Genomic DNA, 18200 nt, shown 5'->3' on the forward strand with positions numbered 1-18200 from the left:
TAGCAGTCCGAAAGCACACCAGTGCAAGTAGATAAATAGATACAGCTGTGACGGGAAAGTAAACAGTGTTTCCATGCACTCTGGTTTCCGTCACAGTGTCCCGTTGTGCCAGAAGCAGTTTAGTCCTGCTGGCCACATGACCCGGAAAGCTATCTGTGGACAAACACGGGCTCCCTTGGCCTGAAAGCGAGATGAGTGCTGCAACCCCATAGTTGCCTTTGACTGGGCTTAACCGTCCAGGGGTCCTTTACCTTTACCCTTTACCTTGGAACATAAATGCAATGAAGAAAATTACCTGGTAGACCACAATATATGGCGGGTGGACTGTGCAGCATCTTGGTGCATCACAAGTTGTGGAGGTCTGCCTTACTTTAAACATTTTTTAAAAGGAAAAGGAAACACCAGGTGTTGAATGTAAAGAACGCAGCCCTGTCTAGACCGCCTGTAGAGGCATACTTGGTGGTGATTCAGAGCCTACATTTTGGGAATTAAGAAATGTAACAAGAAATAAATTGTTTGCCTGCTAATTCCAAAAAACATGTGCAGTGCCAATCAGGAAATGTGCAAGAACATTGCTCATCACCATCATAAATGCTTAGTTATAGGATTCTGGGAGTGCAGAATGTAGACTTCTTTTTTTGGGTGGCTCGCTGCAGAATAGCAGCCACTGCTTATGCTATTGCCATTGGAAGCCACTGAATGACATGGGTGAATATGGCTACATCATGACATGAATTCTGCATGCATTCATGGTCAGTAAATCTAGCTGAACTTTCTGACTCTTTGCAAGGGTACACCTAATCAGTCATGGCTCACTGCTACAATCATTAGCTACCTTGCCAGAGACAGGATGGTGAAGTGTAACCACAATTTTGTGTGGGAGGGCTGCGTGTGTCAAGTAAAGCCTGATAAAACAAAATTATTCCTTATCTGGGTCAGAGCTGCCTGTCTAACCTATTTGCATAAATCAGTTTCCGTACTCGAGGGAAACCCATCATTAATTTATGTTGCTGATAGTCTTCTTTAGTATATAGGAAAACAGAGTATATAAATACAGATAGGTAGCCGTGTTGGTCTGCCATAGTCAAAACAAAAAAAATTCCTTCCAGTAGCATCTTAAAGACCAACTAAGTTAGTTCTTGGTATGAGCTTTCGTGTGCATACCAAGAACTAACTTAGTTGGTCTTTAAGGTGCTACTGGAAGGAATTTTTTTTGTTTAGAGTATATAAAGTAGATCTGATCTTAAATATAGCTCTCTACACCGTGACCACATTTATCATTACTTAATTAATGGATTAATTAAATTTGTACAACGCCCTATACCCACAGGTCTCAGGGCAGTTCACGACATAAAATCACAATATAAAATCACAAAATACATAATAATAATATAAAAAACAAGAACAACCAATTACCCACCCTCCCCAATACATTTTAAAAGAGCATCCAATGTAAAAAAGTAAAGAACTTCTGGGAAATGATATATAATGAGATGAAAAAGATGTTGAAGTATACATTTTTAAAAAAACCAGAAGCATTTTTACTTGGTATTATAGGTCAGGACATTGATAGGCAAGATGTTAAATTGTTTTTATATGCAACAACTGTGGCAAGAGTATTGTTAGCCCAGAAATGGAAACAAGAAGAAATTCTGATGAAAGAAGAATGGCAGATGAAATTAATGGACTATGCAGAATTGGACAAAATGACAGGAAGGATTCAAAACCTGCGGGACCAGAGATTTACAGAAGATTGGAAGAAGTATATGAATTACTTGAAGAGAAACTGTAATCAACAAATTACGCTAGTAGGAATACAAGAAGTTTTGTAAGGAGAAATATACGAAGTGTTAGAAAGTAGCAAAAGATAGAGATATTGGTTATGAGTTTGAAATGTAATAGGGAAACTAAGAAATGCATGCTAAGAGATTAGATAAGAAAATTTTCAGACAGGACTGATGGAAGTCAACAAAATTGAATAAGATGTAAAAGTATGTTTAATTACTGTTGAAAATGATAAGTTAAAAAACCAATAAAACATTTATATATAAAAAAATCCCTCCCCAACTTTTCCAGGTTTTATGTTGGGTGCTGACACTGCTAGAAGTGGGATAATATTTCTGGGTCCATGGGAAGTTGTGCGACAGGGATCAGCTTTGAGGCTACAAGCACCTGCCCCATTGGATCTGTTACCCGTTGCTGTCTAGATTACTCAACATCAGAGTAAGCTTGACCAAGCAATATTAGGATATATAAACAGCCTAGGAAGAAAACCTTGCCAACAAAGGTCCGTATAGTTAAAGCTATGGTTTCCCCAGTAGTGATGTATGGAAGTGAGAGCTGGACCATAAAGAAGGCTGATCATCGAAGAATTGATGCTTTTGAATTATGGTGCTGGAGGAGACTCTTGAGAGTCCCATGGACTGCAAGAAGATCAAACCTCTCCATTCTGAAGGAAATCAGCCCTGAGTGCTCACTGGAAGGACAGATCCTGAAGCTGAGGCTGCAATATTTTGGCCACCTCATGAGAAGAGAAGACTCCCTGGAAAAGACCCTGATGTTGGGAAAGATTGAGGGCACAAGGAAAAGGGACGACAGAGGAAGAGATGGTTGGACAGTGTTCTCGAAGCTACCAACATGAGTTTGACCAAACTGCGGGAGGCAGTGGAAGACAGGAGTATCTGGCTTGCTCTGGTCCATGGGGTCACGAAGAGTCGGACACGACTAAACGATTAAACAACAACAACAGGAAGAAAACAGTCATACCCCCCGCTGCAAAAGTTCTCTTCAGTAATGAACTCTTAACACCCAACTGTGAACCATTTGAGAGATCGTGTAGGGGACTGGAGAGGCGGGAGCGATGGTTATGGGGGATGATTTGCTTCTCCAATAACCTGAGAGCGAATAAATTTCTTTTTACTGCAAAGGATTGCTGAAAATCCTTTGTGCCTTTAAAAATTATACTCACATGCCCGTCAACGGCGCAACTGAAGAACCCGCTAACGTTCCAGGGTTTGAGAATCTCGCATTTACAGTGCTGAGTTTTTATTGCTTCAACAGAAATAATAAAGGGTAATCTTCTCTGGTGCAGCAGAACGGATGATTAGCCCCTCGCCTTCATTGGGTATCACAAGTAACGCCATCCCTTCCCCTGCAAAGATTCATGCTGATTAGCCGGGGGAACTAGTTGTATACTGTTCTGTCATGACCTCTGAAAGATACTTTAATAAGTAACGAGTTAATGAGTTCAATATATTCTCCCAATTTCATTTTGGCTCTAGATGAGTCAATGCAAAGCCCTTTATGGCCCTATCTAGTCTGCTTGCCTGCTTTGATCAACCCTTTGGCACAAACCCAAGCACCAAAAGGTCTGGAAATACAGTGGTACCTCAGGTTAAGTACTTAATTCGTTCCGGAGGTCTGTTCTTAACCTGAAACTGTTCTTAACCTGAAGCACCACTTTAGCTAATGGGGCCTTCTGCTGCTGCCGTGCCGCCGGAGCACGATTTCTGTTCTCATCCTGAAGCAAAGTTCTTAACCTGAAGCACTATTTCTGGGTTAGCGGAGTCTGTAACCTGAAGCGTATGTAACCCGAGGTACCACTGTAATTAGAAGAACCAGCTGTTGATATTTTAGCAGCTTTCGCATCATGTTTGAATATCTGCGAACGAACGACAGAATTTTAAAAGCAGTGAAATATGAAGGTTATGAGGCAGAGTTCCGCATATATCAAGATGTGTTTGGAAATAAACCTCTATCCTAAGCTCTCTGTGTTATGTGCTTGCTTTTTTTGCCCAGGAATTGCTTTCTTTCATTCAGGGTCAAATGTTGCAACGGCTGAGCGACTCTGCCCGAGTCATGTGTGAAATGGGGAGCGGCATAAAATGTAAAGGGAGTGTTATGTACTGAGTTGAATAGGATCCAAATTGCAGCAGTCTGATTGGTCTTAGAACAATAGGATTCGGAATGCAGCAGTATGGTTGGTCTTCAGGAGCCACCCAATCCAACTCCAGGTGGAAGTGAATCTGCAACCTGATTGGTCTACAGGAGAATCCCGGAATTAGCCAATCACGTGGGGCCCATTGTGTAAATAATGTATATAAAGCAGACAGTTCAGGGGAACTTCCATTTCTCACTACTATGAGCTGAATAAAGGGCATGAAATCCACACTCGACTACGAGTATATTTCAGGGGAAAAGAGACCTTCCCCTATTTCTTCAGCCAGTTGGGCTCACTTCCCCTCTGAGTTTGCTGGGGGAAAGAACAGGATGAGGGCAAAGTGGCAAGTTGGGGAAGAATTCAGCACCCACCCCTCATTTTCATGCCCAAATCACAGGCTATTTGAGTCTACTACCACCATATGTGGTAGAGGCCCATCGATTGCTTCAAACACTGTTGCCATTTAACCAGAAAACCATCTCCACTTAGCAAAGCGAATATGTAGTGTAATGCATGCAGGACAAGCATCAGTTCCACCATGACTATGATGTTTGAGCAGCTGATTCATGCATTGACGCCCCATTCATGTATGGGGGAAGGATGGTGCTTGGTGCTGTATTGTGGAATATGCTAGGACTGTACACCAAAGCCCGGATCCTGACCCTCCAAGTGTCCCTATTTTCCAGGGATCTCCCTGAAATATACTCAGAGTCCTGCAGTGATTTCATGCTCTTTATTGCAGCTTGTAAAACAGTGATTGAATTGCCCCTCCCCAAACCTCAGGCTTTTATATACATTATTTACACAATGAGCCCCGTCTGATTAGCTGATTCTGCTTCCCTCCAGGAGCCCGATTGGTCTTTTCCTGCAGGCCAATCAGTTGTTGCATTCTACGATCCTACCAGCCTAATAGGCTGATTAACTTCTTCCTGGAGCCTGATTGGTCTTCTCCTGCAAGCCAATCAGTTGTTGCATTCTAGGATCCTACTTGCCTATTGTTCTAGGATCCAAGCTTAGTACATAACACTCCCTGATTTAGAGAAGCCACCCCGGTTTCTGATTTGTCCCGCTTTTCCTTAGGATGTCCCTATTTTAATTGGAGAAATGTTGGAGGATATGGAGTTATTCAACCCCTGAGCCGTCTGAAGGCTATCCTTTTATAGGGAAGGTTCCCACCACCCAATGTTTAATGTTTTATTGTGTTTTATATATGTTGGAAGCTGCCTAAATGGCTGGGGCAAACCAGTAAGATGAGTGGGGTATCAATAGTAAAGTTATTATTATGGAATGGGATATCCCTATTTTCACTCGAGAAATCTTAGAGGGTATGGAATTGGATTTCTGCCTCCCTCGCCCTTTTAGTAATTATGTAAAAGTGGGAATTTCAGTAGGTACAGCATATCATGTAGGAAAAGCGTTGGCTCTTAAAATCCCCTCTGCTACTATAAGGACGGATTCATGCCAGGCTTGCAGGATCTGTTTTGCTTTTTACTAGTACTCTGAGGCCCACCAAGATGGAGCCTGTTGTGAAAGAAAGACAGTTAGAATAAAAGGACCAGGAGCCTGAGGATTTGTTTGGAGTACCAGAACTAAGCACAACTCACATTCGATCTGCACACTCCTTGTCATACAGTCCACCCCCAGCTTTCTTCGTTTCAGCATGTCATTAAGGGAGGGGGAGTCATCTTGTTGTCAGTGTTTGACATTTGGGGAGTCAGAAATCCTTGTTGATCTTCAAGTCTCTCAGAAATCTACCAGTAGATTCTGAGCCACCTTTTGTCCGCAGCTGTTCGATAGCAGATCGTCCTCTGTTGAATTCTACTCTGTAATGGACAAGACAAATCTCTTTAGCGAAATAATTGCCGTCTGGGTTCTCCTTGATTTTGAAGCCAGAGGCACTTCAGTGCTATGAAATTTCCCGATAGCACGAAAGTACTCAGTTGTATATGTGCTTTGCTTATTTATATCTGATGAAAATGAGATTCCAAAAAGAAGAACGTTGGGTTGTTACGCCCTTCTAGCAGGTAGGTTTCCACAATGCAGCAATTCCAGCAGCAACTGGAAACTGTTTTATACTTTGAATGCCAGTGAAAAATATTATGGGTTAGTATCTCCCTTGGCTTCTTCCCTAACACAAGTGAGTTGTCCCCCGGAATCCAAACATATATTCTCCTCCTTAAATTTGTCATGCTTCTCTGTGATACTGTTGATCTCTTGAGAGGCAGTAGGTTGCCCTGTCTATTACTTAAATTCATTTTTTCCTGTGGGAAATCATGAAATAAATAAATGATGAAATAAATAAATAAGTGTGCCTATAATGCCTTGCTCATGTTTGGAGTCATTTAAAGCTGTTTTTTGTTTGTTCTTGTTTTTAAAAACCGTTTTGATTGCTCCCAGTGCAAGAAGGTTTTCATATTTAAGACTGCAATCCTGTACACCTGGGGGTGAGTCACATTAAATGTAAGGAGGCTTACTTCTGAGTAAGATTGCACTGCAAACTACTGAATGAGCTTCTCTAATCGTATTTGGGGTGAGAGGTGCAGGATCTTCATTTCGTATCTCGAAACAAATGTATAAGCCACCACGAGGCAAGGAATGTTTTGTTTATTCCAGGATTAATCACTGTAGCAGAATGTTCACATTCACTTCACAAAAGAAAATTACCGAACCATCCTCACATATGTTAAATCAGAAATCAGTTCCATGTCCAACGCTGCTCTAATTAAATAAAATGGGGGTAGACTTTGAACCCCCTGAAACCATATGCAAAAAGCAGCTATTTTAGTAAGATACGTCAAATCCAGGATTTCCACACCAAAATTTAACATCAGTATCACCTTTGCTTTGAAAATTGGGCATAGAACCTAAAGGTGAAAATGCTTAGCTGCTGCTTCTGAGACACTCATTCTATTCACCAGAGATTTGTCAGAATTAAATTTGAAATGGATTCTCATAACCATTGAAAAATGCTTTTCATGTTGATATCTGGACAGATTGCCTCTTAACGCCCGTAGCAATTTTTTTGGTATATATAACGTGCTCCTTTGGAAGTTGTTCAGATTAACAGTGTATGAAAGATGTGAGGGTATTTTCCTTCTGCAGTGATTGCGACACTCATCAACAATTCTGGCGATCAGACAACAGAGGGATGAATGAAATACTTTTTAATATGTCTACAACCGAGTGGTAAGAAACTATAGGAGAAAGATAGTATTTTTTTCCTGGAAAATTCTGCATATGTTTATATAATATATATTGCATTGTATAGTTTTACAGACAAATTTACATCAAATACATATGTTTTCTTTTAAAACACTGATTCGAAAAGGATGATAATTTTCCCCCCACCCTGTACAGAAATGGGACTCGATTTTCATTTCTTTTAAGCATAGTTTGAAACTCTCTAAGAAGAGTACTCATATTCTTCGGCACTCCGGCGTCCAAAATCCATCCATCCCATGTAGTCTCTGTCTCTTATTCTGTGCGTCGGGTCAAAACTCTGCAATCCCATGACAGAGACCTTTCCAGAAGCACCTTGGGGAAAACAAGAAAATAAAGAGTGAAATAGAAGTACATGTTCACTATCGAAATAATAGAAGAAAACCCGAAAAGTAATTGCTTCTGTTTTCGAACGCACCTCAGAAGTCGAATAGCTTCCGAGGCTCATTTCTCAATTTCCCCCACTGAACTTGCTGGCAGCCCTTTGTGCTTCGGTTGTCAAATGTTCGGAAGTCGAACGGTCTTCCGGAACGGATGACGTTCGACAACCGAGGTTCCACTGTATATGCAGGGACTATGGGGTGATGCCTTAAACACATATAAAACTGCTAATTACCATCTGTAGCCATGCAGGCAATACACTTCTCTGGTCAAGAAGAAAGGAGCAGCTTTAGTTTAGTTTAGTTTATTTAGGGCCAGTGTTGTAGAAGCATCTCTGCGCTGAATGTAGAACAGTTTTGCAAAATAAGGATAAGTCCCTGTTCTGCCACAAAGCTCACTGTGGGCAAGTCACTGATTTTTTAGCTAAACTACTTTACAAGGTAAGGTAAAGGTAAAGGGGCCCCTGACCATTAGGTCCAGTCATGACCAACTCTGGGGTTGTGGCGCTCTTCTCGCTTTATTGGCCGAGGGAGCCGGCGTACAGCTTCCGGGTCATGTGGCCAGCATGACTAAGCCACTTGTGGCGAACCTGAGCAGCGCACGGAAACGCCGTTTACCTTCCCTCCGGAGCGGTACCTATTTGTCTACTTGCACTTTGACGTGCTTTCGAACTGCTGGGTTGGCAGGAGCAGGGACTGAGCAACGGGAGCTCACCCCGTCATGGGGATTCGAACCGCCAACCTTCTGATTAGCAAGTCCTAGGCTCTGTGGTTTAACCCACAGCACCACCCGCGTCACTTTACAAGGTAGTTGTGAAAATAAACATGTGATAGTTTAAGATGGGCTGTCCTGAACCCCTTGAATGTGATAAATGTATTAAGTAGTATAAGAGGCTACTCTTTCTGCGCGGGGCACCTGTTAAAATAAAATAAAAAGATTTGCCTACTAGTTTGAATGACGGCTGGACAAGTCAATACAAATGTGGCTATTGTGGAAACTTCCACCTTAAAGGCACAAAAGGCTGGGTGATCTTGGGCTAGGGGCAGATTGTTCCGGTAACAAAGGCCCTTCTGAAATCAGTCAGAGTGCTTCTTTTCTGTCCTCTCCTCACTTCAGTTCTCATAGGTTCTTGTGAATATAGTGTAGGAATGACTAGGAAAGCCCTGGGAGAAATCAGTGTGTGATCTGGGCTGGAGTTCTTGCTCATAAGCAAGTTCTACTGGAATAAACTTGAGTTTACTTCTGGATCAAGTTGTTCTCAAATGGGGTGTTCTATGCCTTCCCCTCTGACATTATAGAGAACTTATAAATATGTAGATAATCCAACAGGGTAACATCGACAGAGAAACCAGTCCAGGAGACATGCAACACAACCCTATGCATGTTTACTCAGTGGTAAGTCCAATGGATCTAATTAGGTTTCTACCCTAGTAAGTGTGCCTAGCATTATAAAATTAGAAAAATCAGCTTGGGTTAATGGATCTTCACCTGTAAATTTAATGTATTATTAACATCTGTAAATTTAACAAATTATTTTAAGCTGCACGTTTAACATATTATTAAATGCCTTTTATATTATAATAGCTGTCCCTTTGTGTATATATTGCCAAGTAGAATATACATTATTTTGGTCCTTGGCATCTAAAAACTTAGATGGAATTCTCTGCAATTCCCTGGACAGCCTTCATAAAAGCAGCTGGAGTCCAAAAGCAGCTGGAGACCCAAGTTTGGGAAACCCTGATACGGATAATCCTTTGAAGAGTGAAGAGTATAGGATAGATGTCTAACCTGGACTCTTGCATTGAGAGAGTTCCATGGTAGAGCATCTAATTTGTGTTGTGTGCAGAAAGCCCCAGCTTATCAACCACTGACAACTCTAGGTAGGGGTGGGAGAGAGTCCCTTCCTGAAACCCTACAAAGCCACAGTCTGTGTAGCATTGGAAGGAACCCTGAGGATCATTTAGTCCAATGCAATGCAGGAGCAGACAGCTGTCCCATACGGGGATCGAATAGGCAACCTTGGTGTTATCAACACTGCGCCCCAAGTCTACCCAACTGAGCTATCCATCAGTGATTCCTCTGTTCCTGTTTCAGGCAGGGAGAATTAGAGGAACTTTGAGGTCCCTCCTGAATCCTAAGCTATGCAGATGTCTTTTGACACTGCTCCGTTAGCACAGTGCCTTAAAAAGCAGGGGCAAGGAAAATAGCAGGAAAACTTTTTTAAAAAGCAACAACAACCCAAAACACAATGCACATTGGTTTTACTGCTACCCATCCCTGACCATAGTTGTCAACTTTCCCCTTTTCTTGCAAGGAATCCTATTCGGAATAAGGGAATTTCCCTAAAAAAAAAAAAAAGGAAACGTTGACAGCTATGTCCCTGACCCCCCATGGGTTAGTGGTTTGCTCTGTTTTTATTATGCATTTGGTTTTTATCTTGTCTTTTTATGCTGCAAACCACCCTGAGATCTGCGGATGAAGGATGGTATACAAATTTAATTAATAATAATAATAATGCAGAGGTTTAGTGCAGATGTGCCATGGGCACTTTCAGGGTTCAACCCCTGACTACCATCAGAGAGGGAGTGAAACCTCTGCCCTGCACTGCCACTTTTCTTCATGGAGAAGACGCAGGCTGCCTAACCCCCTTGGACACTGGATGTTGCCTGTTGCATCCCCTCAACTGTGTGCCTGGTCCAAGCCCTCTTTACACTGGGAGGTTGGTTGCCTCACTCTGGAACAGCGTAGCTCTGAGGACTGAGGCTCACTTGCTCAATGAGAGCCAGACAACTGCTCAAGTCCAGGGCCGCGCTGTTGTCAAGGCTCCTCCTGCTCCGTACTGTGTGAAGCCCTGGAGGTTTGTCTGAACACAGGGCTGGCTTGCCACATTTCAAGTAAGTGAATTAATACACACACAGCCATTAAGTCCTGAGTCTAGAATTACCTAATGGCACCGCAGAGACAGGGGAAAGCCCCGAGGTATTTTCCAGGCAGTTTAAGAACCATCTGCCGGGCAGTGGTTTCCAGAGGGAGTTGTCTGAAGAAGAAGGGAGGACAGAGCCTTCTGGACAAGGGGAAGGCAAGTTGATCTACTCCACAAGGTAGGGGTAGACACCTCATGCCCAAACAGAGGTCTTCTCCGACCTTTCATCACCCCCAGCCACCCTTCTCTGGGCTACCTCTTAGCTACCATATTATCCCCTTCCCATATTCTCTCCTTCCTACCAGAGACAGTTCTACCATTAGGCAAAGTGGGGCGACTGCCTCAGGTGGCAAAAGTTAGAGGGAACGGACAACTGTTCTTCCTAAGCTCTCTGACCATTCCCCTTTGCTAGAGAACAGAGCTGCTTTTGCTGCACGGCCCATTTCCAACTGCTAGTCCAGTCAGCTACTGAATGCAGAACGAGGAGAGGGCACCATCTCGTCCTTCAACTCAGGTGGAAAAATATCTTGGGCTGGCCCTGTTCCCTGCTTACACAACAGCCTGCTTGCTCTCTGCCTTATCAGCCGGATAGCTCAGTTGGTTAGAGCACGGTGTTGATAACACCAAGGTTGCAGGTTTGATCCCCTTATGGGACAGCTGCCTATTCCTGCATTGCAGCGGGTTGGACTAGATGATCCTCAGGATCTCTTCCTACAATACTAGAATTCGAGTTTGCCTTTGTTAGGATGAATGTTGCAACAGCAAATGAAACTTCAAGAGAGTCATCTGGACTCAGATGATGTCTCTGCTTTGTGCTCCATTGGCATGAAGGGAAATAACCCTGCCCTATTGCCTCTCTCTATCGTTTGATCTTTAGAGATAGACTGCTACTGCACAAGGAGGTTCTATTTTGCTGGTCGGAAGGGCTTGCATTGGCTGAGCAGAGAAGAGTCAGATTGACACTTTCTGCAGGTTAAACTGAGCAAGGGTGTGATAAGGCTTGTCGGAATAGGTGAAACATGTACACCCCTCTTTTAAAGGCACCAGCCACTCTTGTATGCATTGAAGAACTGACCTGTTTAATCAACAAAAACCCTTTACACTGGCTGGACTAACAAGATGCAACCTCACTGCCTGGGCTTTGCGGGGGGGGGGGGGCGGGAATCATGATAAGAGAGGTCACCCTGCCTTCCATTTGAAGCTATTCATGTGTTGAATTTTACAGGGGCATTTCTTTGACATAGTACACTTGGGTAGAAAAATGATTCAAAAGATACCTCTTCGGGCTTGCTGGAGATATTTGGCCAGCAGAGCTCCCAGGTTAGCCTTTGGGTCAACGTTGCCGTCCAGCTGCTGGATAGATTTCCCAGAGCCTGGAGTACGGACATGCCGGTAGTTTTCCAGCAAGCTCTTCTCAAGATCAGTGGCCACAGGATTGGCATTGTGGGATCCTGAATTCTGCTGCCCCAAGGAGCTTGTGGACAGCGCAGCCAGGAGCAGGCAGATGCAGACCCCGCTGTACATAGCTAGGGAAGAAAAGGAAGAAGAGATTGTCAAGGATGCTAAAAGGCTCCGTCACACACACCATAGTCTACTTCCAAATCAACAAATATTCTGGCAGCTCAATTAGACAAGGCAGAGATGCATTTAACTGCCTATGGGGACTAAAGACCATAGAGATCCATACCCTTGGTTGATTATAGCTTGAGCAAAGATAACCAGTTAATCGCTGGATGGGGGACCAACTGCTTTGACCATCTGAAACCATTCATTGCTTTCCCTTTTGCGGTGCTGGCAGGGGGAAGCACTTGCCCCTCTTTTGAAAGTGAGACATTCTGCTTTGGAAAGGCAACGAAATATTTACTATATTAGCATGGTTCTGGTTGCTCTGAGTCCCTAAATATCATCTCTACATCCTAGGGGAAAAAATACAAAGAGGTGTTGACTTCCTTCCTGGATATTGTGAATGCATGGATCTACACCACAAGACCACACTTTCTGTACCCTGCCTTAATTTATCTGGAGTAAATGTATACTTGCTGTTCCAGTTCCAGGTTTGCACTCTGGTAAGTAGAAAACTAGAAAAGCTAAATTCACCTATGAGAAAGAGAACTTTTATTCAGCATTCTGGCTGTGAATAGGACAGAGTAACTGAGGCTACAATCCCATATGTAAGTCTCACTGAGTTCATCAGGATCTGTTTCTTAGTAGACATGCATAAGATTTCAGAATAAAAGGTATTGATTGCCATTAAAGCAGTCTTAGGTATGTGTCCCTTCAGAATACATGTGTGTGAAATACGCAACTAATGCTTTTGCTGTACGTGTGAGTGAGGATGCTTTGAGGGAGTGAAGTAGACATGTCTGAAGATATTTTTTGTGAGAGGGTACGAAATGTAAAGTGAACATTTGATTTTGTGCAGAGCCCACAACTTGACAGATCTATTAAATTCACATGCATTATAGGTTTCAATACAACACCTGTTTCACATACATCTGAGAAATCAGAATATGGTACACCTAAAAATAAGTCCCATTTGTTTTAGTATCATCTTGAGTTTAACCCAGCAATAAAACATAAATGCTTGCATTGGGCTGGAATGTCTCTTACATGCTAAAATCACCAAGCTCCTTAAACTTAAAAAGAAATTACAGCCCCAAAATCATTCAGCAGAGACTGTTCTGCATTCATGATAAAAAAGGTAGCAATGCCAACATTCAATCTCCAAGTAACAAATCGTAAGTTGAAAAAAGAAAATAAAGAAAAAGTGTTACTTAAATAACCCAGCTGCTAATATTATGGTGCAGAGACTAAAATTCAAATTATACAACCTTTCCAGCCCCCCACCCATAACACATATGCCACTAAAATCCTATACACACTTACCTGGAAGTTTTATTGAATTAAATGTGGCTTATTTCTGAAGAGTAAGCATGTATAGGATTTCACTGCATGTAGAAATGTCATTCAGATTTTTAAAAGACACCTGAATTCTGTCTGATAAATGTTGGGTTTGGGTTTTCAAAGAGATTTTACAGCCTGCTCCATATAAAAAGTTACCGTAACATTGCCTTTTGGTCTAGCAAAGGCAACACCACCCAGCAGGAGCTGGAACTGAAAACAGCAACAGCCTGAAAACTCGGCTTTGTTGCCCAAGATGCTTCCTCAAAATGCAGTGAATCGACCCTGTACATGTTTAGTAAAAGGTTAAGAAAGGCAGAGAGGAAGAGTTTTTAAACTCAAAGTGCCTGTGAAGCTGCCTGCAACAGTTTGGAAGATTTAATTCTTACAGTTTCTAAGAAAAACCCAGTGCAGTCTGAGAAACCCTTAAGTAAAAAAATAAATAAAGTAAAGAAGCCAGCCACTAGCTGTTTCCTTCCCCCACACACCCTAAAAGCAGTTGCTCAGTGAAATAATCATCGCCTACCTTCTAAATGAGGTGCAGGTTGCAGCTGTGCACAAGAGAAGAGAGGCAGGCTCGAGGTTGTAGCTGAGCCCTTCAATGCTGCCCCTTAAATAGTCTGGTTTAGTGTCATCTGTTTGCACAGCTCTGACGCAAGGATGGGAGCACCACACACTCCAGTGTATGGGTGGAGGAAAGGCACTTGTATTAGGGTTGGGGGGGGGGTGGGAGAAGTTGCCAAACAAAAGGGTTCAGTTCTGCCTCTGCAGAAAGCACGGCTTTGCTTCTGCCCAGCAATGTTGCAGGGACTTTGACTATGTATTGAGAGAAGAAATGAGAACGACGTTAATTCAGGGGCACCGTTGGAGTGACTTTAATGCAGCCCCAGACAGCATAGCCAGTGGTCAGGGATGATGGGAACTGTAATCTGTAGCATCTGGAGGTCACTATGTTGACAGCCCCTGGACTATCAAAACCAAACAAATGATTTGGGGATCTGGGGTGCAGTCTTGTTACTCTATGGAATCCTGCAGGTGCTCACATTTGAAACAACTACTCATGGCTTGTCTTGTGATCTTAAGAAGACCAATGAGCTGCTTACAGATGAACTATAAGAGCAAGGAATAGCCAATGTGATGTCCTCTCCGTGTTGTTGACCCCTGACCATTGGACATGTCTGAGGCTGATAGAAGTTGCAACTCAACAACATTTGTAGAGGACCATATTGGCTACCCTTGCTGCAAGCTGTACCAAATTCCTTGGAACTTCCCAAAGTAATGTGATAACTAATAATATAGGGTGGGTTGTTCTTTTGGCTTTTTTGAGTATTTTTAATCTTTGTTGGAAGCCGCCCAGAGTGGCTGGAGAAACCCAGCCAGATGAGCGGGGTACAAATAATAAATTATTATTATCATTATTCTGCACAATGTGTGCTTTGTAAAGCTGAACATTGTGCCGTTTTTGTAAACTGGTCAGCGGTTTTCTTACAATCAAGTGATATAAAAAAAGGTAAAGGTAAAGGACCCCTGACAATTAAGTCCAGTCGTGAACGATTCTGGGGTTTCGGTACTCATCTCGCTTTACTGGCCGAGGGAGCTGACATTTGTCCGCAGTTTTTCCGGGTCATGTGGCCAGCATGACTGAGTCGCCTCTGGCAAAACCAGAGCAGCGCACAGAAACGCCGTTTACCTTCCCACCAGAGTGGTACCTATTTATCTACTTGCACTTTGACATGCTTTCAAACTGTTAGGTTGGCAGGAGCTGGGACCAAGCAACATGAGCTCACCCCGTTGCAGGGATTCGAACCGCCAACCTTCTGATCAGCAAGCCCTAGGGTCTGTGGTTCAGACCACAGTGCCACCCAAGTGATATATACCTTATGTTAAATATATAAATTAAATGCCTTATGGCCTAGCACCATTTGCGGTTTAATGGGTAACCTGTGTGGCAGTTTGAGCTAATGAATATTAACACGTATTGTCTGCCACTCACCCTCCTACTAGTATATGTGGAACTGATCCATAGTAGTCTATGGTTTGGAATCCAGAGTAAGACAACCATGATTTAATCCAAGCCACATTGAATTCAGGGGGAATTAAACTTAGTCTGGATCCAATGGTAAGCGACTACTCTGGAGACAAATGGTTTCTGATTGTATCTGCTGCATGAGAAGTTTAATAATAGTTATCTAAGAAAGTATTGATGCCAACTGGACTGATTCATTTCTTCTCCTCCTCTGGCAGCTTAAAAATGTATACAGATGTGCAGAGGTGGATTTAGGGGACAAGCTACTGGTTTAGTTGCAGCGGGAATGTAAGAGGCAGGCGGTGCTGAATTTTGGCATCAAACAGGATGCATGCTGCTGAAAAATTAGTCTCCAAGATCTGCCACTGAGACGTGGTCTTCCTTATTGTAATGTTGTGGAAAGGACGCCCACTGCAATCAATGGTTAACAAAAAGAATGGGACGCTTCCAGGTGCGCACCGGTTGTTTCCTGATTCCTTTCAAATACCCTTTCCATTTTTTTTATTTAAAAAATGAAATAAAATTCCAGACAGTGAAGTATGGGAAGCTATGAGTAATAAATAGACTCTTCACTGATCAGGAAGGGATCTTAGAAGGGGAGGGGGCAAAGAAAGGATGACAGCCCCCCCCCCACAAGACATAGCGTCATAGAATTATAGAGGATCATCTATTCCAACCCAATGCTTTGCAGGAATCCTGCCCACAGCCATCCCTGGGTGAGATTGAACTAACAGCCTTATGAGGAATGGTTGAAGGAGCCGGGTATGTTTAGCCTAGAAAAGAGGAGACTGAGAGGAGATATGATAGCTATCTGCAAATATCTCAAGGACAGTCACATGGAAGAGGGAACACGCTTGTTTTCCCCTGCTCTGGAGGGTAGGACTCAATGGATTCGAGCTACAAGAAAGCAGATTCCGACTAAATATCAGGGAAAATTCCCTGACAGTAAGAGCTGCATGACAGTGGATAGGGACATGGGTGGCGCTGTGGGTTAAACCACAGAGCTCAGGACTTGCCGATCAGAAGGTCGGCGGTTCGAATCCCCGCGACAGGGTGAGCTCCCATTGCTCGGTCCCTGCTTCTGCCAACCTAGCAGTTTGAAAGCACGTCAAGTGCAAGTAGATAAATAGGTACCGCTCCAGCGGGAAGGTAAACGGCGTTTCTGTGCGCTGCTCTGGTTCGCCAGAAGCGGCTTAGTCATGCTGGCCACATGACCCAGAAGCTGTATGCCGGCTCTCTCGGCCAGTAAAGCGAGATGAGCGCCACAACCCCAGAGTCGGCCACGACTGGACCTAATGGTCAGGAGTCCCTTTCCCTTTAAGAACTGCTTGACAGTGGAACAGACTCCCTCCGGAGGTTGTGGACTCTCCTTCCTTGGAGGTTTTTAAGCAGAGGTTGGGTGGCCACCTGTCATGTATGATCTAGTTGAGATTCCTGCATTGCAGTGGGGTGGACTAGATGAACCTTGGGGTCCCTCCCAATTCTATGATTCTATAGTAGTCCACCAATAATAATAAGCATAATAAGCAGAAAGAAATGAGCAAGGAGACAAGGTCAATAATCTTTGGCTAGGACAAGGTGCAGCAGCAGCAGCAGCAGTAGTAAATATGTCAAAGAGAAAAACAACTAGCAGACTTTTAGAAAACATCTGAAGGCAGCCCTGTTTAGGGAAGCTTTTAATGTTTAATAGGTTAATAGGTTATCGTATTTTAATATTCTGTTGGAAGCCGCCCAGAGTGGCTGGGGAAACCCAGCCAGATGGGCGGGGTAATTATTATTATTATTATTATTATTATTATTATTATTATTAATAAACTTGGCCGCTTCGTCGCCATCCTTTGCCCACGGCGGAGCTCTCCAGGGTGCTGAACCAGCCCGAGCCAAGTCCTGACTTTCAGCTTTTAGGCTTCCCCGTCCGAGGGGAGAGGGATTATGGGGTGCATTGGGAGTGTGTTCCCTTCGCCCCCAGGGTTTCAGACCCGGCTCTTCCGGGGCTAAGGGGGTGAAACCTGGGATCGGGGGCCAGACACCCCCTTCGTCGGAGCTAGGGCTCTTTTCTCCATGAGGACTGCTTGGAAGCTCGCTAGAGCCCCGAGGTGCCTGGACGGCACTTTAAAAAAGAAAAGAGAGAAATGGAAACACAGCCGCGCGGCTGAAACCTCGCCTCCTTCCCGGGCGGGTCCAGGGCGCTAAGAAGCTAGCAAACAGTCCCCGGGCCGGGCGCCCGTCCATTGATCCGCCCTGGCGCCGCCGCCGGACCAAGGGATCTCGCCGCGAGGCATCGATCCCAGCGCTGGATTCCCGTCCGTCTGTCGGGGGAGGTCGAAGGGGGAAGCGGTTCTGCAGCCTGGAAACGCACCGCCGCAAAAAGGGAGGCTCCGGAGTGCCCTGGGCTCACATCTCCAGAAAAGAAAGCCCCTCCCTCTGGTCCTCTCCAAGAAAAAATACCCGCTTACCTTCTCCTTCTGCCCCGGATAGGTGTGGGGAGTCTCGCTGAACTCGCCCGGTTGTCCCTTTGTGTTTCGAACTTTTCTTTTACCTAGGAAGTTGCTTGGCGAAGCTCCTTCGCCCGCTGCCCTCGCTCAGTGCCCAGAGGCTCCAGAGCGATTTTGGCTGCTAGTGCAGACGCTGCGCTTACCTCCCGAGACGCTACGCGGGAGGGGAGCTGCGGGGTAGAGGCGGGACGCTGCGGAGTGAGGGAGAACTTGGGGAGAGGGGGGGGGGGCGGACAGCGAGGCCTCTTCTAGTCCTTCCACTAATTAATTAATTAGTTAATTACTTTTGTATCTGCCAAGGAGCTCTAGGTGGCC

At 44.1% G+C, this 18200-nt stretch overlaps 1 protein-coding gene across 2 annotated transcripts; it reads right to left on the reverse strand.

Annotated features, from left to right (window-relative positions):
• Positions 1 to 6528: 6528 nt before the first annotated feature.
• On the reverse strand, positions 6529 to 18052 carry CCK (cholecystokinin). 2 transcript variants are annotated; one of them, XM_083706135.1, is made up of 3 exons: positions 17847 to 18052; positions 11741 to 11989; positions 6529 to 7474 (listed from the first exon to the last, which is right to left on the reverse strand). In XM_083706135.1, the coding sequence occupies exons 2-3, from the start codon at positions 11985 to 11987 to the stop codon at positions 7344 to 7346; spliced, it is 378 nt and encodes a 125-aa protein (XP_083562261.1). In that variant the 5' UTR covers positions 11988 to 11989; positions 17847 to 18052; the 3' UTR covers positions 6529 to 7343. The 2 variants fall into 2 exon arrangements, with proteins under 2 accessions (XP_083562261.1, XP_083562260.1); XM_083706134.1 differs by lacking the exon at positions 17847 to 18052 and adding an exon at positions 13891 to 14103.
• Positions 18053 to 18200: the final 148 nt, after the last annotated feature.

This window comes from Podarcis gaigeae, assembly GCF_964106915.1.
Source record: "Podarcis gaigeae genome assembly, chromosome: 12".
NCBI lineage: Eukaryota > Metazoa > Chordata > Lepidosauria > Squamata > Lacertidae > Podarcis > Podarcis gaigeae.